Raw genomic sequence first — 24,294 nt, 5'->3', positions numbered from 1 at the left:
TACTAAGAAAATATTATTTATATATTTATTTTTATATCTATATAGGTACAAAGATTGAAACAAGTGAATATATTGTATTAACAACTTGCTTCTGCTCGCCTTTTCCCAAGAGACACATATTTCACGAGAGATTTTGCGGTAAAAAGTAGCTTACGAACTTCAAAATACTCAATGAACATTTTATTTTTTTGCTAACTTAAAAGTTTAAATTACAAATTTATCATTTCTATTTAATTAAACGATCATGTTTCATATAAACTTTCACATGCAAATATATAAGAAGCCAGATATGGCGCAGGGGCACAAGTGTCTGACTGTAAATGGGGCTGATTGTGGGTTCGAAATGATAAATTTATATTATCATTCCTTCGCTTCGCAATGCCACCAGAATTCAACAGGAAATAGAGAACGGAGTGTCTTAACACTAGGCTCCTTCGCCTACACTGCAGTGAGCACGATACTAATTAAAGCCGATTTTATTAGTATTATTTTAATAGAATTCTCGTCAAAGTTTTGAAAACAGAGTAATATTTCACGAAATTCAACCAAAAGCTTTGTTTTATTCAAATCGAGACACGCATTCAGCCATTTCCCAAGAGCTTTGTTCCTTTATCATTGGATGCAGAAGCACCACATGCATACGATATCGTCCACATACTAAGAATAGTTCTGTTCTAGCCAAGCTTAGTTCTAGCTCATTTACGTATTCTGTTTATATTTGGAAATGATCTATGTAATTAAAGTTATAATTATATACTATTTTATTATATATTTTTTTAGTTCCACGTCGTATTCCGCATGTAAGACAGAATGAGCCTAGTTAAGACACCCCATTTCCCACTTTCCGCTGAATTCAGGAGACATTGCGTGTTGTTGACGGAAATGAACGCCGCACTTTTGACTCGTAACCAGAACGTAGAAAGAAAATTTTAAATATTTCATTTCCTCGAGTGGGAATCGAACCCATAACCGGATGCGTTTGTAGGTGTGGCTTCGATGGTATGTGATACACATAATTAAATCATGAATATCTCATATTTTCATTTATTATCTATATATATAAAATCGAAAGGTCACTCACTCATCACGAAATCTCAGAAACTACATGTGCTAGGATACTCAAATTTGGCATACGAGTTATTTATAGGACGTAGGTGCTCGCTAAGACGGGAATTTGCAATATTCGACTCCTAAGGGGTTGTTTTTGGGGTTGAAAGTTTGTATGAAACTTCGTTACTACAAATGCTAGGAGTCTCAAATTTTGCATGGACGTCACCTGTAGGACGTAGGTACTCATGGAGACAGAAATTAATTATAACGTAGTTCACGCAGGCGAAGCCGCAGGCGGGCCGCTAGTTATCTATATATATAAAAGGACTTGTTCTCACTGACTGAGGTAAGACGCACGCACAGCCGTAACCGCTGTGCGTAGAAACGTGAAATTTGGACAAAAGTTTACTTTCGTAATCTGGACATCCACTAAGAAGGGATTTTGAAAAATTTTAACACTAAAGGGATGAAATAGGGGTTCAAAGTTTGTATGGAAAAAATTTAAATCGGCACCGATTTTTATAAAATTTGAAATTTAGATTTTTAAAAGTATTTAATTGAACACGTGTTTCATCGTTTTCTAGAATTCTCCCCCTAAGGGTGCAAATTAGGGGTTGAAAGTTTGTATAGGTTTTTTTTAAATCGTCACCAATTTTTATAAAATTTGAAATTCAGACTCTTAAACGTATATAATTAAACACATGTTTCAAGGTTTTCTAGAATTCACCCCCTAAGGGTGCAAATAAGGGGTTGAAAGTTTGTATGGGAAAATTCTTAAATCACCAACGATTTTTATAAAATTTGATATTTAGACTCTTAAAAACATTTAATTGAACATATGTTTCATGGTTTTCTAGAATTCATCCCCTAAGGGTGCAAATAAGGGGTTGAAAGTTTGTATGGAAAAATCTTTAAATCGCCACCGATTTTTATAAAATTTGAAATTTAGACTCTTAAAAATATTTCATTGAACACATGTTTCATGGGCTATAAGAATTCACCCTTAAATACGCAAGCGAAGCTGCGCGCGTCTGCTAGTGTTATATATACGAAAAACATTAATTATAACATTCCAAAAATAACTAAGTAAATTAGAAATGTAAGCATAATATTGATATTAATTTCCCAAAGCTAATTCGATATTAGGGATCAAAGAGGCGGCTGGGCTTGAGCGACGTAGTGTTTATACAATTTTTAAGGCCAATTGGACCCATTCTGTAAACTGACGTAGAAACAACGACTGTTCTATCATTTTTATCCAATTTTTATACAGAATGAAAAGAAAAAATAAATTGGTGAAATAAGTTTTATGTACTTAACCAAAACTCTCCGTAGTCAAAAATAAAATTTCAACAATATACTTATTTTATATTATAAATAGTGTAGAAATCTTTATATATTTAAAAAGTAAACATTCTCCAGAGCATCAGTTTCAAAATATACGTTCCTTACGTTAATAGTAAACAATTTAGACGTATGTTTTCAGCTCGCCTCGCTGAATACATCTATAGAGGTATAATACTGGCTAACCAGAATAACTTGTGACGACAATCAATTGCACTTAAAAGCTTTAACGTGTTATTACTCTTCAATTCTTCACTTTTTTGTCGTTGTTTATTAAGTATAGCATATAAATCTCTAAGCGAAACAATTATCTTATTATTGCGCTATTTCCTTTTAAAAAAATATATAAGAATCTTTCCATATCATAATCAGCTTCACGATGTATCCCGCACACATAAGGGTCCCACCCCCACAACTAACATTTTTTATGAGCTCCATGGAAATGTGAAATATTATAAAATAAATAATTTCCAAGAAAGTTGAGTTATATGTACTTGGTTTTCAATATGTAAGTATATATGTTTCTATGTAAGAAGTTAGAATAGCTTCATGATGTATCCATAGAGGGCTAGCCAGAGAGAACGGAGTGCCAAACGCTACGCCCTCTGCATACCTCTTGCGCCTCGACCACTGTAAATAATTCATGCTTTTTTCTCACCTTTCTCTATCATCGATAAAATCTTTTACCTGCCATTCTGTGTTTCTCTTCATATATCTTCTATTATTATTTAATCAACTATGTACTTATCGTATATTGAATGAAAAACTTTAGACAATAAATATATGAAAAAAAATCGCTCATTACAGTCCTATTTTATTCGTAATTTATTTAAAAAATCTATGCAGTAATTTCAATTTAAGGAAATTGGAACTTATATTAATAGAAATACAGACATTAGAGAATAAATTGTAATTAACACAAAGTAAAAAACGATATTTTCTTCATTGTATAGCGTGCTCTAGGCAAATATCCGATGGAAGACAAGGCTAATAGACGCCAAATCGATCTCAGGGATGTTTATGTTTGGCTATTAATAACTAAGAGTGGTTTCTTTTGTAAAACAAATTAAGTTTTTCACTAAAATTGTGATGTACGTAGACGGGTCAGAGAGAACTTAGTGTTAAGATACTCCTTTCTCTGTTTCCGTGTTGAAATAAATCGTGAAAGTAGATAAACGTCATTCAATTTCAACATTGACTGATTTTTTCTTATATCTATTGCTAATTTAAGGTTTGCTGAAGTGAAAAACAAATATAGAATTGCTTATGACCGTAAAAAATTGTGCATTCAAGAAAAAAATAGGCCAATAATTTTTATATGTTTTTTTTTCAACCTTAACGCATCTCTCGGTTTTGTATATGATTTTATTTGATGAATTATAATAATTCATTCAAATTTTTACCTATTGAGTGTTGGTTTACCTTTCTCTTGAAGCTAGACATATGTTATTTAGTTTACGAATAACTAAATATTAATCATTTTATTGAAGCCAGAAGCCAGTCGTGGCGCAGAAGCAGGAGGAGAAGCTTCAGCTTGAGGGTTTGACAACCACTTGAGTCATTGAAATATTTAATATTTTTATATCTTCGCTCTAGTAACGAGGCGAAGCGCGGCGTTGAGTTCCACCACTAACACGCAATCGTGAAAAGTGGAGAACGGAAATGTCTTAATGGGAACACAGTCCTAACACTAGGTTCCCAGGTTCCTTCTACCCGATATGTAGAAAATAAAAGGAAACTACGGAGTGTATTTCGAGTCTTTAGAAATACATTCTTCATATAATAATAACTTATTAGCTTTTTAAACTTGTTGTCGCTTGCTTATCCATAGTGCTTACAAAGGAACTTTAACAAAAGGCTATGTTAAGATTTATACTTGTATTATATACAATTGTAAAGTTACTATACTTAACTTAGTTAAAAAGTACGTTTTAAGTCGGAGTGCCTCAACACTACATTCTCAGGTTTCCTCTGTCTAACTTGCTGTAAAGCTAAAAAAAGAATAATTTAAAAAACCATTTAACTTCAATCAAATTATAAAGATTATAGAAGCAGCACTGTTAATATTAGATAAAATATAAAAAATGTCATATTATCTTATTCAATTACAAAATGGCTGTCTACTCTAAGAAACCTTCGTGAACATGAAGTGGGCGAAATTCCAGCTAATCTTCCAATCCTAACCATAATAATATTTTCATTTCAGCTCTAAATAATGATATTCTTAAACCCTTTACCTTATATGACAAAATAAGGAAGACATGTTCCAATTGGGTTTTGTTATATATCTTACTAAAAATTAGACTTTTCCATTGAAATTTTACATATCTATATTTGTGTTTTTTTAAGTTTATATATTTGTATAAACAATATAACCTAAGGAACGTTAGTCTTCTTTTAATAAGTGTGGGCGATTTCCAAAGAGGCGCGGGTTCAAATCCCGCTACGTTCAAACTTTTATACGTTTTCTTAATAAGTATTTTTCTTTCCTAAGTGCAGAATAACTATAACATATATAAAAGTGTTAATAAATATTATTCTTTCTATTTATTTGTGACAAAATCAAGAGAAAACAGTGATAAGTATTTTAGTTCGTTTAAAGACATGGCATTCAGTAGAGTTTTATTTAACTTTTTCTTTATTCATTGAATGACCGACAGATACACTTCCAAAATTACTGGCTTTAGAGTAGTAATTTAGTTTTTTTGGACCTTGGGCTTAGCATTATGAGAGAATTTAAAGAAATTATAATTAAAAAAAAATCAATGGGGTACGGAGTGTCTTAACACGAGGTTCCCTCTGCCTACCCTGCTGTGTGCGGGATACAGCGTGAAGGTGATTTAGTTATTAATTTAACGGGAAAAAACGGGACATCAAACAAATATGTAAAGCCGTGAGTGTATCTTATTTAAATATACATATTATATCATTTGCTATATTAGGCTAAATTATTTTAGAATGACCCTTTAACATTTACATACTAAACACATTACGAATTATAACTTCAAATAAAACAGTCCCAAATTCCTCTATCCAAAACCATTAATTCTCCAAAAACCATTACGTTCAGGTTCCACACACATCCTTGCAACATATTGCTATTTAAAGTAATTATCCTAGATATTAACTATATGTTAATGCAAATTTGTCTATTTACGAAAAACTACAGAGATAAAAACACAATGAGACCAGTTGTAGCATAAAGACACAAGTGCGATAGGTTTTAGTTTTGATTCCCACCCGAGGAAATGAAATATTTAATACTTTCATTTCATCGCTCTGGTGTCGAGACAAAGCGCGGCGTTGAGCTCCGCCGCTCAACACACAACGCCTCCAACGTCACCGAAAAGTGGAAAGGGTGTCTTAACGCTACCTCAGCCTACCCTACATGCGGGATACAGCGTGAAGCTGAAAAAAAAGACTACAATGATTTTACTTCACTAAACATTAGGGAACACAGAGAAAAGAGAAATAAAGTGCCTTGACACTACGCTCTATATTATCTAATCTGCTTTGCTAGATCAAGCGTGAGGCTAATAAAAATACCTGAAAACACACATCAAATTAAATATTATGGAAAATCTTCTATTATAATATTGTTAGATAATAACGTGTACGTAAAAGAAAATATTTAGTATTCTTAATTATGAAAAATATACATCTAAATATCTCTACACTCGTGTTAAGGTCTACTTCGTCATATAAAGAGATGATAGAGCCTGAAAATCTCCATCAGCATAATGAAAGCGAAAACCTTATTGTCCAGAATAGTAAGTGAATCTACATAACATAGTGTCAGGGTTTCTATCACTCTCTTATTGGATTACTAAAACACATTAGGTGACCTATTTTCTCAACGTCGGAGTCCTTTTGTCCTTTTTTATTATTTTAAAAGAGGTTATCCTTCATTAGGATAATTTAATAAAGCCTTTATATATTTAGTGTATTAAAATATGAATAATTTTATTTGGGGGCACCTTGGTGGTTGGGGGTTGTGGGTTCGAGATCCACTAGGGGAATTAAAGGATTTTTTTGGTAATGAAACTTTTCTCTAAAGATTTTCTCTTCTTATCACGTTAATTTAGGCGCTCCAATTTATATAAATATATAGTTGCATTAAATTCGTGGCGCAGGTATATATAAGCGTGCTGTAAACACGATGGTTATGGGTTCGATTTCCTTTCGGGGGTATGAAATATTTCATATTTTCGTTTCCTCGCACTGGTAAATAGGCACGAGGCAAAGTGTGGGGTTAATTTTAAAAATGAGTAACGGAAGTATCTTAATGGTGGATAGAGTATCTTAACACCAGTTTCCTTCTGCTTTCCTTGCAAAAATCTCAATAAAATAAAACAGTTATCTATTAAATTTATTTTTGAAATACTGACTAAATATATTTAAGTTATTGGACCTTCGTCTAAGCGACCTGCTTGTGACAACAGCGAATCCTACCTTGGTAAAACTTTGAATGAAAATAAAGGGACTTTATAAACAATAATTCCGTTATATAAATGTGAATTTAATGGAAATGAATAGCGATTAATTTGACAGTCACTTCCCAGTCTATTTGTACTTTTACGAACATAGATAGGGTATGTCATGAAAAAAAAATTCATAAGCCTTTAAAAATAATTTCTTTAGATATTTTTATAGAAAAAATTTAAGTCCAATGGCGTTCCACAGCCGCTATGATTATTTTTTTACCATCACCTATCTAAGAACACTTGGGCTGCTAAGACGAATCTAACAATACCTCAATTATGTAAATCCGTTCAGCGGTTTTGGAGATATGAGGTAATAAAGAACGTACATACATATTAAGAAACGCGCGAAGAACATAACCCTTCATTAGCAGTCGGTAAAATCATATAGAGTTAATTTATTTCATCCGTTTCTATAATGAAAATGGATTTATTTTTAACAGAAAATGAAAGCACAAATTAGACAATATAATTATAATATTTTATTCCTTATTATATTATACATTTTCCTTTACATTATTAAATATTAATTTGTACACCTATCTTATAGCCCTTAAAAATAAAAATTTAAATACATCGTCATTCGTCAATAAACAAAATTTTGTTTAAGTTTACTTTATATCTTCAGTAACTATGAAATTATTTCCATAATAATATTAATAAGTATTTACATAAAACCCTAAAGTAAGAATATAATTAAAACAGGAAAAGTTTTAATTATATTTACTTAAAACATTAAGACTTCTTTGTAATAACATTGTGAAAGCATCAATTTAAAGAAATAAAACCTGGGAAAAAATTAGGTAAAAAAGATATATATAATTTTATTATAACCAATATAATAAATATTGTATATACATAAGATATTTTTATATGTGTTATTACATACATAGGGCAATGGCAAGTAGGAAACGTAGTGTTTTAACACTAGGTTCCCGGTGCCTACTCTGTTTTTTGCAAAAAAGAATGTTATTTATTTAACAGAATTCTATATACATATTTATTCACGTCCATTTAGAACAATTCACAATTGTTAACCAGAACCGACATAACCACTGAAATATCAAAGTTGTATTAAAGTTCCCCAAAATCCATGCAGGAGCTTAAATCGTTTAATCTATATTGACAAAGTAGTTAAACTGTTACGCGGACTAATAGCTTTGTCTGTTACAAATAAATTTTTTTTGAGCAATTATTTATGTATGAATTTGCAATGAATATTTTTGATGTCGGATTGTATTGAAATATCTATTTTTTTATGAAGTTTTATATACTTTTTTTAAGTTTGTATCCCTTCGTAGAATGTGTAGATGGACCCGGCAACCTAGTAGTACACTCCGCTCCCATTAAGACACCTGCGTTCCCCACTTTCCAGTGAACCTCGAGTGGGAATCGAACCCACAAACGTCGCGTTTATACGCCACGATTGTTCTCAATATGGTACTCCATTTAATAAAAAACTGAGAAGACAAACGTCTCTTCGTAACTTTTATCTCAAAAACTTTTATCATAGTACCTACATGCTTTAGAAGCCTTAAGCTGGTAATATCGTAAGCTTGATGACAATATACAACTGTTATGTTTTGAGTAGGGCAAAAAGTTTTTAAATGTTAGAATTGAAACTAAAAGAGACGACTGTAATAATATATCTCTGTTTTTATTATCTACACATGAGTTCATTTTGAGGCTTAATTAACTATATTTGTTCTTCTTCTTTTCTTTTATTTATCATTGTTATTATTTTTCACAAATCGTACGAAAATTATTTTTTATTTCAAAACTAACTATTATAAGCATAAGAAGTCATTTCTAGTTCTTGTTTTAAAATACAATACGCATATAAATATACTAGCGGACGCGCGCAGCTTCGCTTGCGTATTTAAGGGTGAATTCTAATAACCCATGAAACATGTATTCAATGAAATATTTTTAAGAGTCTAAATTTAAAATTTTATAAAAATCGGTGGCGATTTAAAGATTTTTCCATACAAACTTTCAACCCCTTATTTGCACCCTTAGGGGGTGAATTCTAGAAAACAATGAAACATATGTTGAATTAAATATTTTTAAGAGTCTAAATATCAAATTTTATAAAAATCGGTGGCGATTTAAGAATTTTCCCATACAAACTTTCAACCACTTATTTGCACCCTTAGGGGGTGAATTCTAGAAAACCATGAAACATGTGTTTAATTATATACGTTTAAGAGACTGAATTTCAAATTTTATAAAAATTGGTGACGATTTAAAAAAATCCTTTACAAACTTTCAACCCCTTATTTGCACCCTTAGGGGGAGAATTCTAGAAAACGATGAAATACGTGTTCAATTAAATATTTTTGAAAATATAAATTTCAAATTTTATAAAAATCGGTGCCGATTTAATTTTTTTTCCATACAAACTTTGAACCCCTATTTCACCCCTTTAGGGTTAAAATTTTTCAAAATCCCTTCTTAGTGGATGTCCAGATTACGAAAGTAAACTTTTGTCCAAATTCCACGTTTCTACGCACAGCGGTTACGGCTGTGCGTGCGTCTTACCTCAGTCAGTGAGGACAAGTCCTTTTATATATATAGATTAATAAACAACTCTAAAATATTCGTATATACCAATTTATATTTGCTTGCATAATATATATTGTGTCAAGGTAGATGGAGGTGTGTTAAGACAATCCACTCCCCACTTTCCGCTGAGTTCTGAACAAATGAAATCATTATATATTCCATTTCTTAGAATCGATCCCACAACCTTTCACATTTATTGGCCTTGCGCCAGGATTGGCCTCGAAAATGTATCGGTTTCAATATACTCTATTGGAATCTTTTATTTAAATATACAATACAAAGACTGGACATTAATATTTACATACAAATAGATATAATTGATATTTATTAAATAACTAATGTTACATTACATAGTAAATGTTTCTACGTACATTTTTTGTTTAAAAAAACCTCATTACTTATAGTCTACCCAGCGTTAAAGAAATATCGTCAAATTTCTTAAAAAATGGCATAAGTCACATTTACATACTAATTAAAACACAAGCGGCATTTCATAAAAATCTTTCATTTCCGGCGTGTAAATCGAACTAACAACCATCGTGTGTACAGTGAGACGCTTCCACTGCGCCATAATGGTTTTTAAAGGTAATGTTAGAAGTAAAATGCAAACGACTTAATATACGAGTACCTTACGTAAAGTTGTTTGCGATGTCTATTAGATTATTTTAGTAGAAACGTGAGTTAAGCCACTTCTGTACAAGCTGCTAGGTATTACATAGTATACCATTAACATATATAAGTGTTATGTTATAAGCTATATCGAATAATAAATGTTTTCTTTCTTATTTTCATAATATCACTCACCCCTCCATACGAATTATATAAAACTTCAGTCAATATTTCAACTCATCTTAGAACAATACCGATTGTATTCATTATCTTATAGTTAAATAAAATAAAATATATCCCACCTACAGGGTAGGGAGGGAACATAGTGTTAAGACACTCAAGACACCCCCCCCCTTGAAAATATTATGAAATCATAATTTCTTCGATTGGGGATCGAACCCACCACCGACGGCCTCAGGTCTATCTTTTATTATCTTATAGTTAATTCATATTTTTTACAGAACCTACGCATATTCATATTATTAAAGCTTTTCACAATATTGGATAATTTAATATTTAATAAAACAAAATATTTGTGATATAAATAGAAATAGACGTTGATGGACAAGTATGTATTAAAAGAAAATTCGAATCTATTTTTATATAATCTGTATAATAATAAGATTAAACTTAATAAAGCTGCCTTATTTATTTGATCTTAGTACAAAGTGTAACACAACATTCTAAGTATTTTTCCCTTATTTTTAACCGACCTCTGCAATAGAGGGTTCTCAATTCGATTGTTTACGATTAATAGCTTACTATTTAAAATCGATTTTTTTAATTAATTATTATTAAAGGAACGTCTCCCCTTTCACCTTATTTCATACATAAGTAGTTTGTAATTCAGTATGAGAGCTGGCTCTAGCTGCAGGTGCACATTTGTTCAGCATAATCTGTCTAAAAGTGGTTCTAAATTGCTTCGACATGGAGCAGTACAGCACGAAGTTGATAGCACCGTTTAAGAGAGCGAGGGCGTCCATCAGTTCACCGAAAAGATTGTAGCAGTGCTTGAAGAAGCATTGTCCCAGCATTCCGCTCATTAGACCTATGAAATAAGAAATATTTTATAATTTTTTTCAATTTCACGTTGTATCCCGGGAACCTAGTGTCAAGACACTCCGCTCTCCACTTTCCGCTAAATTCCTTAAGCATTCCATATTGAGTTGCGGAACTTGACACTATTTGCCTTGACACCAGAGCGAAGAAACTTAAAATATTAAATATTTTATTTCTTTGAGTAGGAATCGAACTCACAGCCCATTCCGTTTTAATATTAAAATCAAAGCAATAATATAACAATATCTAACATATTAAAACCTTATAAATTTATACAAATTAAAAAACACTAAATCGTTTGAAATAAAAGTCCTTAAGTTACGAAACTAGTTTCGAGTATTATATGAGAACCGTTATCTACGAGGCTATTTGTCAGTATGTAGGTAAATTTGGCACGTTTTTCTGTTTTTTCATACGTAAGGAGTGCCTATCGCAATGTCTTACATTTACATAATGGCGTATATTTGTTTGTTATTGAATTATTTTGTTAAATTATATCGAGACAGTCAACTAAGCAAATATTTTTTATTATTAGCTATTTTATAGAATTATAAAGAAGAAAATAACACATTTATAGGACCTAATAATAATTAAGCTTTTAAACACGAAAATAAAGAACTTTTCGTAAATGAAAGCTTATTTTATTTTTCAGCTCATTTTACTTGAAAATAATATTTTTCAAAGAGAAAATGTACGAAGCTTTTTTAAATTAAATAACTTTTATTAATGTAATGAACTAAAAAAAGGTTCTAATTATTTTTGAAGTAAAATATAAGTACGAATTAGCATGTGCTTGACTGAACTCTCAGTTCACAACACTAAATATATTTACATTTAGAAAAAGTTATTTAAAATGCTATGTTTTTGTTAAGGTTAGACAAATGTGGCAATTGCTTATGTTATTTAATTCGTATACAGAGAGAGCCTTTTTGAGCCTAGAACAGAACATAGAGAGACTTTCATTATAATCACTCACTTATTCTACATAAAAATAACATTGATTTTGATGTTTAATTTTTTTAAAATATCTGCTTGTAGGTTGAAGATGATGATGAAGAAGATGTGTGACTGTAAACACGACAAGTTGTGGATTCCATTCTCATTCGAGGAAATATATATATTTTTTAATATTTTTATTTCTTCGCTCTGGTGCCAAGGCAAAAACGTAACGTTGAGTTCCGCCACTCAACAAGCAATGAAAAAATCACACAGCAGGATAGGCAGAGGGAACCTAGTGTTAAGACACTCCATTCCCCATTTTCTGCTCGTCGTAATTCGTCGCCTTGAAAAATTCGGGGGTCAATTTCCCCCGAATTTTTCAAGGCATTTTTCAAGGTTGCACTGTCTTAATACTAGGTTCCTTTAGCCTACCCTACTATATGCGGGATACACCGTGAAGTTGAAAAAAATCGTAACCCTGGCTATCTTGACTTATTATATAAAACTTTTCAGAAGCCCGCATGTAGCAGGCAGATGGAACCTAGAGTTAAAACACTCCATTCCCCATTTTCCGCCACAAATATATGAACACCAGAATGAAGAAACAAAAAATTATAAAAATAATTTCCTCACATCGGAATCATACCCAAAACCATTCGCCTTTTATAACCTTAAATATTTTAAGTACCACAACAAAGATATAAAACAAAATATATTCGTAAAAAACAGTAAAAGTACCACAAATTCAGCATTTCTAAATAAGAGAAAAAGGAAAATGGCTATAGGCATTTTAATAACAAATACTTTTCACTAATAACGTGAATGACATGTTCTCCCAAAGGCGATATACAATCCCTGAGGTTATTTTTGGCGACGGCAACGTATAAAAAGGGAAAGCCTGTTCTCGCTGGGCTAGAACCAAAATTTATATATATTACAGTGACTCTTATATAATCTATCCATACCTATATTATAAATTCGAAAGTAACTCTGTCTGTCTCTCTGTTTGTCTGTCTGTCTGTCTGTCTTTTAAGCAATCAGGGCCGAACCGCTAATTTATGCTACGCGGGAAATAACATGAAGATGTTTTTTTTTTCTATTTTTTATTAAGCGAGATAGGCAGTGGGTGGTGGCAAAAACTCAAGGCATGTGCCAGTTAAGACCTTTGCCAATTCCGCTACAATAATATAAAAAAATAGAAACTACTTAATTATTATACAATTTCAATATAAATTATCTTATATATAAAATTCTCGTGTCACAATGTTCGTTCCCGTACTCCTCCGAAACGGCTTGACCGATTGTCATGAAATTTTGTGAGCATATTGAGTAGGTCTGAGAATCGGCCAACATCTATTTTTCATACCCTTTAGTGATAAGGGTTGTCCACCCTTAACATTTTAATTTCTTTTTCATCATCCTATCCTATCTATATATATAAAATCGAAGGGTCACTCACTCACTCATCACGAAATCTCAAAAACTACCAGAGCTAGGAGTAGGTGCTCACCAAGACGGGAATTTGCAATATTCGACTCCTAAGGGGTTGTTTTCGGGGTTGATAGTTTGTATGAAACTTTGTTACTATAAGTGCTAGGAGTCTCAAATTTTCAATGGACGTTACTAATAGGACGTAAGTACATACGGAGACGGGAATTTGCAATATTCCATCCCTAAAGGGTTGTTTTTAGGGTTGATAGTTTGTATGAAACTTCGTTACTACAAATGCTAGGAGTCTCAAATTTTGCATGGACGTCACTTATAGGACGTAGGTACTCATGGAGACAGAAATTAATAATAACGTAGTTTACGCAGGCGAAGCCGCGGGCGGGCCGCTAGTATAAATATATAATTATTATTTTTAACCTAATTTTTGAAAAACCTGTTACATTGTTTTTCCTTTTGAAACCAAAGCTAGTAAAACTGCAAGGCACGTTTAAATTGAATGAAAACAAATATAGTACACTTTGTTTTTCTTGGCAGCTGCTGAAATACTATCCGTAGTCACGAACCGCCAGACAAAAGCTATATCTGTTAATTAATTATCAAAAGCCAATTAGTTATGTCTTAAATAATGAGTTATGTCTTATATTAGAATTAACTTTAACGTTGAATAATAATTAAAATAAACTATAAAGTAAATAAAATTTAAACGTCCTTTCTTTAATCTTTTATGCTATATGTTAACAACTTTAATCAACAAAATAACTTTTTCTGTCGATGCTATATACATACCGAAATATTAAAAAAAATATATTAAAATAAAAAATAATACTTACAAACTATGAAATTATTTCAATCTTAAAATAGTTTCTTACCCAAAATTCCTTGTGGAAATTCCGTCAACAAGAACAAAAGGAGCACGGCGACCAGCATTCTAGTGGTCCGGTCGGTTCTCCTCTCGGCCTTTGACCGTTTAGTCGACTTTCTCGTGAAGACATTCCCGTTGCCATTGACAACCGTATCTTTGCACGCACTGTAACCCTTAAGTGCTTTCTTCCTACTATTCGCTCTATATAACACGCGGATCAACCAAGCACTTATCACGGTCAGGATCACGCAGGGAAGTAATTTTATGACCACCGCGTGAACCCAAAAGTTGATCTGATAGAGTCTACCATCGTAATTGGAATCCACGTAGTAAACCTTGGATGGTGAACGATCGAGTGTGAAATATTCATGGATTGTGAATACCTGGAATGGAGAGAATTGTCTGTTTTTAGTTATTAAGTTCAATTGGACTAAAATAGTCCTATATTAGATAAGAAAAATGCTTACCACGCTTAACACCACCTTAACTAATGTGTAATTTTATTATTTCTTGTAGTTTAGTAAATGTACAAAGTCAGTTAGATGAGATAAACTAAACTATAAAATTCGAGACCATCGAGACATAAATTCGAGACATTCGACTGCCTATAAGTTCAATTTCTACCTAGACACATAATTATATTTAAATTATTTTAGTTTCTCTCGGCCCCCACACGAATGAAGTTGCGGGCGGTAATTAGTTTATTTATAATTCTTAATACATATTTTTAACGTTAATATTAATTCGAATAAGCTTCTTATTATACGCTTAATCCCTACGCACAATAACCCACGTCAAGTGACAGTAATTTAGAACAATGCTTAAAATATACACCTTTTCTAGACTCGTATACGAAAAACCTTTTATTTTGCTTAAATTTTGAAAGTAATTTAGTGTTTATTCTGATTCCCTTAGGAAATTTCCATTCCAATTTTTATTTTTATGTTTGAATAAGTTTAAAACTTTAACTTTTTAAATTCACAACTATGATATAATAATTGTTAATTGTTATAATTGGTAATTGTTAATTGTTTGTAATGATTGTTTAATTTAAACTAAAAACGATCTCATAGTACAATTTTATATTTATTATTTTATTTTTAACTGTGACATTACCTCAAACATTATTTCTTTCTCCTAAAAAATTAACCAATCCCAAAATTTTCTATATATATAAACTCATTTAATATACAAACATAAATTTAAATTAATTTCTAATATTAAAATATGTATAACTATTCTATTATTTCCACAAATAGTATTGAAATCGATTTATTTAAGGTGTGAGAGCCTTGGCCGATAAACCAAGCTTCATTAATGGTCCCTGTCCGAGCCGCACTATTCCCCTGAATCAATCACTGACTGAGATATATTTGTCTTAAATTATTCCGATTCATTTCTCCATTTTACTCTTTAATTAGACGGAAACTTTTCAAAATAATTTATATTTTCATTTCTTTGCTATGGTAACGAGGCAAAACGCGACGTTAGGTTCTGCAATGTATCCACAATTCGGCGGAAAGTCGGGGACAAAAGTGTCTTAATGGGAACTTCCAGGTTCCCGGCCTACATTATTATATTATGCAAAGTACAGCTAATATGAAACTAATGGCTGTTACGTTTTGAGTGGCGGGACTCAACGCCGCGCTTCGCCTCGATACTAGGGCGTGGAAACGTATAAATACGAGTATTTATTACTTTTAACTTTAAGAGCTACTATCATTTTTCATTAAAAGAAACATTTAAAAAAAAAAAAAAAAAGGAATTAAACCTAAGAATAAATAAAGTAATTCATTACTTCGATAATATTTATTTCACCAGTTCATTTACATTATATTATGTTATAACTCCCACAATTTACTATTTCACTACATTTAGGAGCTATTAAAGTCTAGAAAATATATTGGTAGGTTCATAATATTAGTGATGTCGTCGGTTCTTATTAGAAACATCCACCCAACTTTTTTATATTCAAACAAGAGATTTGAATTCGAGATTTTTTTTAGCTTCACACTGTATTATGCATGTGCAGGGTACTCTGTAACCCTAACACATAACTCTGTAGGCATAAAGTATTGAATGGCAGAACTTAACGCCGCAAAAAATGCAAATATGAAATATTTTATTTTTTCGAGTGGGAATCGATTTCATAGTCGCATACTTGTGCAAATATAACTCATCTAATGTCCAAACATCCTGTGAGAAATAATGTAGTGTCAGATCACTACTATCACAAAATCTGCTTAATTTTTTGCAAATATAGTAAGAAAATAAACAAAAATTACACGTGGCAAGTTTAAAAACTTATTTTAAAAAGGAACAATCAACAAGAAAATTGTCTTAATTTCAAAGCGAAGAAAATTACACTATTTAAACCTCCGCTATTATCTTAATTAATAAAGAAAAAATGTAGGTCAATTGTTTTTAAGATTCAATAAAAAATGTTTATAAGTCCATTTTTGTTTGTTTTTTTTTTGGAAAAAAATTCTGAAAGCGGTCGACGCGTACTTATTTTGTATACAGTTTTTGCTTATGGATTTATCAGGAGCCAATTTAAAATATATATATTTTAAATTGTAAAACATAATTAAAAAATAATTGAATTCAAATTGAAAATAATATTTATGCAAATGGACTTTTAAATCAGTATGGAATCGTCGGATGAACATAAAGCCACTACCGCGCGGAGAATTGCTGCTTCTTTCAATAAATAATACAATGTGTGCACTTACGACAGGAAGTATTGTGGAATTATACTTCCCGTATTATATAATTTAAAAATGGCCGTGAAAAACAAAGTAGTCATTATCATCATCCTAGTACCAAGTCCCTTACTCCCTATGAGACTAGATTTAATATGATATTATAATTGACAAATATATATGTAAAAATATATATAATAAATACTGTATTAGATTAAAACTTGTAAAAAAATAATCTCGTTTAGGCATTTAGCCTTAGGTTTAAAGTAAATATTAAACATTTTAAAAAAACTATCAGATTTGAAATAAATAAAAAAATAATTTAATTTCTTAATTCCACACATTTTTATCCTTTAAATATTGTTGGAGGAGTATGCTTAACTACGATTTGACAATTAACGTTGTTTTTACAGTTACTCTAAATTTCTACAGAGACAAATTTAAAATTCATTTTTTCAGGACATTCTTATATTTCACAAATCTCAATTTTAAAACCAATACAATATCACAAAATTCTAATATAATTTTCAAAAATAAATGCATATATTATAAAAGTAAATACGATAAAAAACCACTTTTTGCTAGGAAACAGAACCCCCAAGGCACACTCAAATGTAAGCAATGAGGCACAACGAAATCTGGACACAGGAATGGAATTTTATGTTTCCTGTTTTAAAACAAAATATAACTTTAACAAGCTGAGGTAACTTATTTCTCATATAAAACTTTCTTAATAATTGACTATTGTATATAGTAGTAAAATGAGAATTCTTCTCTAATAGTATTGTTTATATCTTTATATCGCGAGGTCTAACAAAAAGCTTTAAACTTCAAATTTGTCGTGACAATATATTTTTTAATTTCCATTTTTTTATTATTTTCACGCTGTATTCAGAAAGAACTAAATCAAGATATTCCACTCTGTGCCATCCGCATTCCAGATGTTTTTAGTATGAAATGAAAATGAAATGTCTTATTTGAATACCAAAAAATACCAAATAATTCGTAAAAAAAATATTTTCATGTGAAATAAAACTGCCAACTATTTTTTTTTCACAACGATATAAATTATTATCAACGTAGACGAAATTACGTATAACTTCTTTCACTAATCCATAACAATTTGTAAATCACTTAGAATCTGTATTTTTTTCTTCTCTTTTTTCCAGCTTCACGCTGTATCCCGCACGGGGCAGGGTATGCTGAGAGAGAGAAAAATATACACATATATTTTGCATCTCAAGCAGTGGTAAGAACCCCCATTAGAAGTAATAAAGACTAGAAAACCAATGACATTTATTGAAACGTATTTTCCACACCCACTCTCGATATGGAACAAATGTGGCACCATTAAAGGAACAGAAATTCAATGAGAAAAACATAGCTACATTGATAAAATGTCCCATGAATCAAATCAATAAATACTTAATATTGTCATTTCTTCGCTCTGGTCTCGAGAAAAAGCGCGGCGTTAAGCTCCGCTGGTGTATTAGTAATACCACTATTTTTGCTGGAATTCTGAGTTACATAGCAAACTATTGGACTTGTATATACTAGGTTCTTAAAAAGATTTTTAGTTTAAAAAAAAAACTCTTAAGAAAAATACCTTAAAATATCTACAAATATCGAGAGAAAATTAAATTTTATCAAGTAACATCCAAATTACATTTAAAATTCTACATTCTGCTTAAAAGGAAATCGTTAAAAGCTGATAAAATAGAACGGGATACTTACGAAATACGAAGGTATGCAAAGTATCGGTGGTAGCAGAAAGCTACTTATAATTGCTATGGAACAGCGCTTCTCCGTGCATAAAGACGCCCCGTGGGATGGGTATCTGAAATATTTGATATTTTTAATAAAATTGAATATGGAGAATGTTATTTGTGAAACATTTGAAGAATATAATAGAGAAATATTCTTCTCTCTAGGCGGCTGTTGTGGGTTCAAATCTTAAATGAGAAATATTCAGTAGATAATTACTTTATATCACTAGAAACAACAGAAAATTTTTGTCTGTAACAGAAAAACAATTTCCATATTTTTCAGCAAAACTTAAAGGCAAATGTTACCACATTTCAGTATTCAGTTTACGTAGTCATAATTTACTACTGGAATAAATTATTTCAGTTTATAGCACGCCCGTTTCATAAAATTATAATATATATCTTCGTAATTTATCTTAAACATGTTAGAAATTATCATCGTTTTCTTCATCAGGATGTGATTTTCTTCAATTTCAAATAAGTGTTTATACTATAAGAATTTTATAGCTTCACGCTATATCCTGCTCATAGCAAGGTAAGTAGAGGGTACCAGGGAACGTAATGTACCCAATAAGACACATCCGTTCCCCACATTCTACCGTTTTGCCTCGAATCCATAGCGAAAAAAATGAAAATATGAAATATTTTATTTCCTCAAGTGGGAATCGAACCCACAACTTGTCCCTGCATCACGACTGGCCTCGACTATTAAACCAGAAAAATTAATGAACCAATTCGTAAAAGTAAAGCAGGGTCAAGCATTTTCCGCTTAGTAGGGTGGATAGAAACTAATGTTAAATTAAATTTCCGTTTTATCTTATTTCCTATTCCATACCTCGAATGGGTATAATTTTCATTAGGAGATATAAACGGTATAGATAAAATATTTTACAGCATGTCTAGACTACTTCGATATTAATCATTCGGAACACACATTGTATTAAATTACTGTATTTTGCATTTCAAAACGTATGATAAAATATTTAGTATAAAATTGCAAGAAAAAAATTGTATTAAGATTAAAATGGGAACGGAAATGTCTCAATGTGAACGGAGTGCTTTAACACTAATTAAACGTGAAGCTAAAAAACATGTCAAATGCGAGTTTGACTCGCATGCCGAGGGTTCCGTATCAAATTTTGGATTGTATGTACAATTTAAAGTGAATATATGCACTTATTTTGGATGAAATGAACTACCTAAGGCTAGCCGTGACGCAGGGGCACAAAGTGTCAATGTAAACGCGACTGGTTATGGGTTCCCACTCGAGGAAATAAAATATTTAATTGAATTTATATTTCCATTTCTTTGCTCTGGTATCGAGGCAAAACACGGCGTTAAGTTAAGCGAGGCGAGCGAATAGTGGGCAACGGAGTACCTTAACACTAAGTTCCATCTGAATAGCCTGCTGTGTGCGGGATACAGCGTGAAACTGATTGGATTTATTTGATTTTAGAAAAAAAATAGATGCACCCAAACAACGTATAATGATCTATGATAACACTTAAACCATTGAAAACGAGTCGCTAATACCAGGTTTAGTCTAATTACACATACAGTTTTGTTAGTTTAGTTTAGACCTAATCCACAAAAACTTTCCCATAAATATAAATCAAAACAAACATACAGACCATACTATCTTACAAATGTCAAGATAATTAATTAGAAACAACTAATAACATTCAATAAATGATAATCTAAAACACTCAAAAGCTTACTTAATAGCGATATATCTCCAGATGGCCAGAGACAGAGTCAGCAATATGGACGCGGTGTGCAGTATCTGAGTGAAGTGCATGTGGAACAGCATGTACACCGCCCAGGAGTAGGGCCGGTCCACTTGACCGGGGAACAGCTGGAAATTAATGATGGTTAGAGATTTGGTGTTGATAGGACTTTTTTTTTTGATGGAATATTTTTTGTTTCATATAATAGTAGGAATGTTATAAGACGAAAACGGAGTATGTTGACACTAGGCATGAGGCCATCGTGGCGCAGCGGCACAAGGTGTGACTGAAACGCGATGGTCGTGGGTTCGATCCCCACTCAGCATCCCTACGCAGAAAGTGGAGAACGGAATGTCTTAACAGTAGGTTCTCTCTGAGTACCCTGCTATGTGCAGGTTACAGTGTTAAGCTGATTTATAAAGAATGTAAGAACAGAATATCAATTATATAAAACTCATATAAAAAATAGACATATTCGTTAAATAAAAACGTTCGGTTATTTTTGCTCAAATATATAATTTATTATAACAATCACATTCGTTGGATCAATGTCGGCTTTGGGAGGAAAAATTACTTGTCTACGTGAAAAATTGGTATATTGAGTCAGTCATTCGTATATTGTTCACAGCCCCTTGTTGGTAATACATTTGGGACAGTATGTATGGATAAATTTATATGAAAAATATATTTTATGAGTTGAAATCGAACCATTTTTAAAAATTTTAACTTAAGTTAAAACAAAAAAAATAAATTTAGGTGGCATAGTGTTAACCACGTTGTCTTTAATATAAATGGTGTTGATAGATGGACAGACATACAGATAACAAAGAGATCGTATAAAAGTTTTTTTTTCTTTTAACGTACGTTACCCTAAAAAACTAAAATTTTCTAAATTTGATTATATTTCTAGTTTCCTTTCAAATTCTCTTATTATTTTATCTTAGACTAGTGGGCGCGCGCAGCTTCGCATGCTTTTTTGGACCCTTAGGGGTGAATTCTAATAAACCATGAAACACGTGTTCAATGAAATATTTTTGTCTAAATTTTTAATTTTATAAAAATCGGTGACGACTTAAAGTTTTACCATACAAACTTTTAACCCCTTATTTGCACCCTTAATGGATAAAATATAATAAACCATGAAACACATGTTTAATGATATATTTTTAAGAATCTCAATTTAAAATTTTATAAAAATCGGTGGCGATTTAAAGATTTTTCCATACAAACTTTCAACCCCTCATTGGCACCCTAAGGGGGCAAATTCTGAAACACCGTGAAACACGTGTTCAATTAAATACTTTTAAGAATCTGAATGTCAAATTTTATAAAAATTGGTGCCGATTTAAAAATAAATCCATACAAACTTTCAACCCCTTATTTGCACCCTTAGGGAAAGAATTCTAGAAAACCATGAAACATGTGCTCAATTAAATACTTTTAAGAGTCTGAATTTCAAATTTTATAAAAATTGGTGCCGATTTAAAAAAAAATCCATACAAACTTTCAACCCCTTATTTGCACCCATAGGGGGAGAATTCTAGAAAATGATGAAACACGTGTTCAATTAAATACTTTTAAAAATCTAAATTTCAAATTTTATAAAAATCGGTGCCGATTTAAATTTTTTTCCATACAAACTTTCAACCCCTATTTCACCCCTTTAGGGTTAAAATTTTTCAAAATCCCTTCTTAGTGGATGTCCAGATTACGAAAGTAAACATCTGTCCAAATTTCACGTTTCTACCTTCAGCGGTTATGGCTGTGCGTGCGTCTTACCTCAGTCAGTGAGGACAAGTCCTTTTATATATATAGATAGAAGATAACTTTTAGGTAAACAAAAGATTCTTACTCGAATAGCTTTTTCGAGTTGAATAAAAACTTTTTTATACTTTGGTTCATTTTTCGTATTAAAATATTCTAAAAAAACTGTTTTATAACTTCATATATTTAACTTTTGTATTAACTGTATACATATAAAAAAATAGAATTAAATTAAGAACATTTCAATAAGGCGCAGTGGGACTGCGTCTCACTTTAAGTGCGATGGTTGTAGATTCAATTCCCGTGAGTGAATTAATTTGCATTTGCACCTGCTTTGTTAAGGAAAAGCACGATATTGAGTGCTTGCAACAAGTAATTTCTCTTAAATCAAGCAGTTAATGGAAAATGGATGTCACTGGGTTTCCTGTTTTCCCTTCAAAATGCGGGAAAAGCTAAAAGCTGAAAAAAAATAATTTTGTTTTAATTTGTATTTTTGCGTTCCTTTAATTATCTAAGCCATTGCTATCTAGTTTTATCTTATTTTTCCAATTAATCTCTATTGTCTTTTCCAATTTACAAGTAATTAATGTCCTGCGAAACTCTGTCCGTGTGCTCAAATGGAACACAACTGGAACAACAATTGAACTATAATGAAGAAGCTTTAGCATCAGCATGCTTAGTTTTTTTTTTATATTTATATTATATTTTGGATTCTATTACATCGATAGATATCCCTAACAATAGATTTTCCTGTATATTTATTTTAATTTACTATGTATTTATTATTCATATGTATATTTATTTATTGGTACATTTTTATTACAGACATACGTAGTATATTTCTACATAAAAGATAGCCACTCAAACGCGGCTTCGCCCGCATAAATCTACTTTCATATTATAACCAGATTATTCAATATTTTTACTTTATTCTGTGTGGATGACTCAGTAAGTAGTGACTCCTTATTCTGATATTTAGGCAATATTACTGTAAAGTTTTATCTAAATCCGTTCATTCCTTTTTATGTGAGAGTAAAATAAACATTCATCCTCAAAAACTTTCACATATATAATATTAATAGTATAGAAGAGACCGTCAGCACAAGGTGTGACTGTAACGCGATGGTTGTGGGTTCGATCCCCATTCGAGGAAGTGAAATATTTATTTACGTTTATATTTCCATTTCTTCGCTCTGGTGTCGAGGCAAAGCACGGCGTTGAGTTCTGCCACTCAACACGCAATGCCTGCAGAAGTACTTAATGAAGTAAATATAAGAATTAGGGAACGGAGTGACTTAACACTAGGTTCCCCTACCATGCTGTGTGCGTGATACAGCGTGAAGCTGATTTAATTTGATTTAGTTAACATATAACAGTATATTAGTAGGTAGTATATAAAGCACTTTTAGTTGAAATTATCATAAGTATAACACCTACAATTTCTCTACTATTTCACCACAAAATCAGGCTGCGGGATTTAAATGAATCTACCGCAACGTAAATTGGAAAACGTAAATGAGTAAAGCAATTCGTTTAAGTGAGATGAGATACAGGTTTCAATAGACTCTATTATCAAACTCTACGGAATATTTTCATCATAATTGAGTTTTCACGGCTTTTAAGTATCCAAACTTTCTAAGGAGATATCTAAACTGAGGAAATGTATTTTAGAAAAGTTACCAAATTTAATATTAATGATGTTAATTATGTTTAACGAAACGTCCTGAGGCATTTCAGGGTCAAATTCAAATAATTGATTTTTCTTAGTACAATTTATTAATTAAGGCAAAAACTTTTAAGTAAAATTATCGATTTTTTTTTATAACAGTGGCGAGAATGTGACGTTAGTTTTTTAGGTTTATATTTTTTAGTTTTGTAAGGACGGAAAAAAATGCTATGAAAATAATCCACTCCCCCTATTCGAGATTGAACTCTGATTCATCTTGTTAAGCCAGACGCGGTCGTTCTGTGCCACAA

At 31.5% G+C, this 24,294-nt stretch overlaps 1 protein-coding gene across 1 annotated transcript in view; it reads right to left on the bottom strand.

Moving 5' to 3' along the window:
* Window positions 1–7,334: 7,334 nt before the first annotated feature.
* The window catches only part of LOC146531998 (G-protein coupled receptor dmsr-1), a 37,869-nt gene continuing 20,909 nt past the window's right edge, over window positions 7,335–24,294 (bottom strand). Inside the window, exons 4-7 of the mRNA XM_085197341.1 lie at window positions 20,545–20,681; window positions 18,795–18,897; window positions 14,366–14,741; window positions 7,335–11,097 (exon numbers count right to left, since the gene is read on the bottom strand). Coding sequence (XP_085053467.1) covers window positions 10,874–11,097; window positions 14,366–14,741; window positions 18,795–18,897; window positions 20,545–20,681 — 840 coding nt within the window. The 3' untranslated portion in view covers window positions 7,335–10,873. The remainder of the gene's footprint in view (window positions 11,098–14,365; window positions 14,742–18,794; window positions 18,898–20,544; window positions 20,682–24,294) is intronic.

The sequence above is a fragment of the Heliconius melpomene genome, chromosome 14, assembly GCF_056956725.1.
Source record: "Heliconius melpomene rosina isolate 202511_hmr_F chromosome 14, ASM5695672v1, whole genome shotgun sequence".
Lineage (NCBI taxonomy): Eukaryota > Metazoa > Arthropoda > Insecta > Lepidoptera > Nymphalidae > Heliconius > Heliconius melpomene.
The sequence above is the reverse complement of the archived record's forward strand: the minus strand, read 5'-3'. Positions and strand labels throughout refer to the sequence as shown.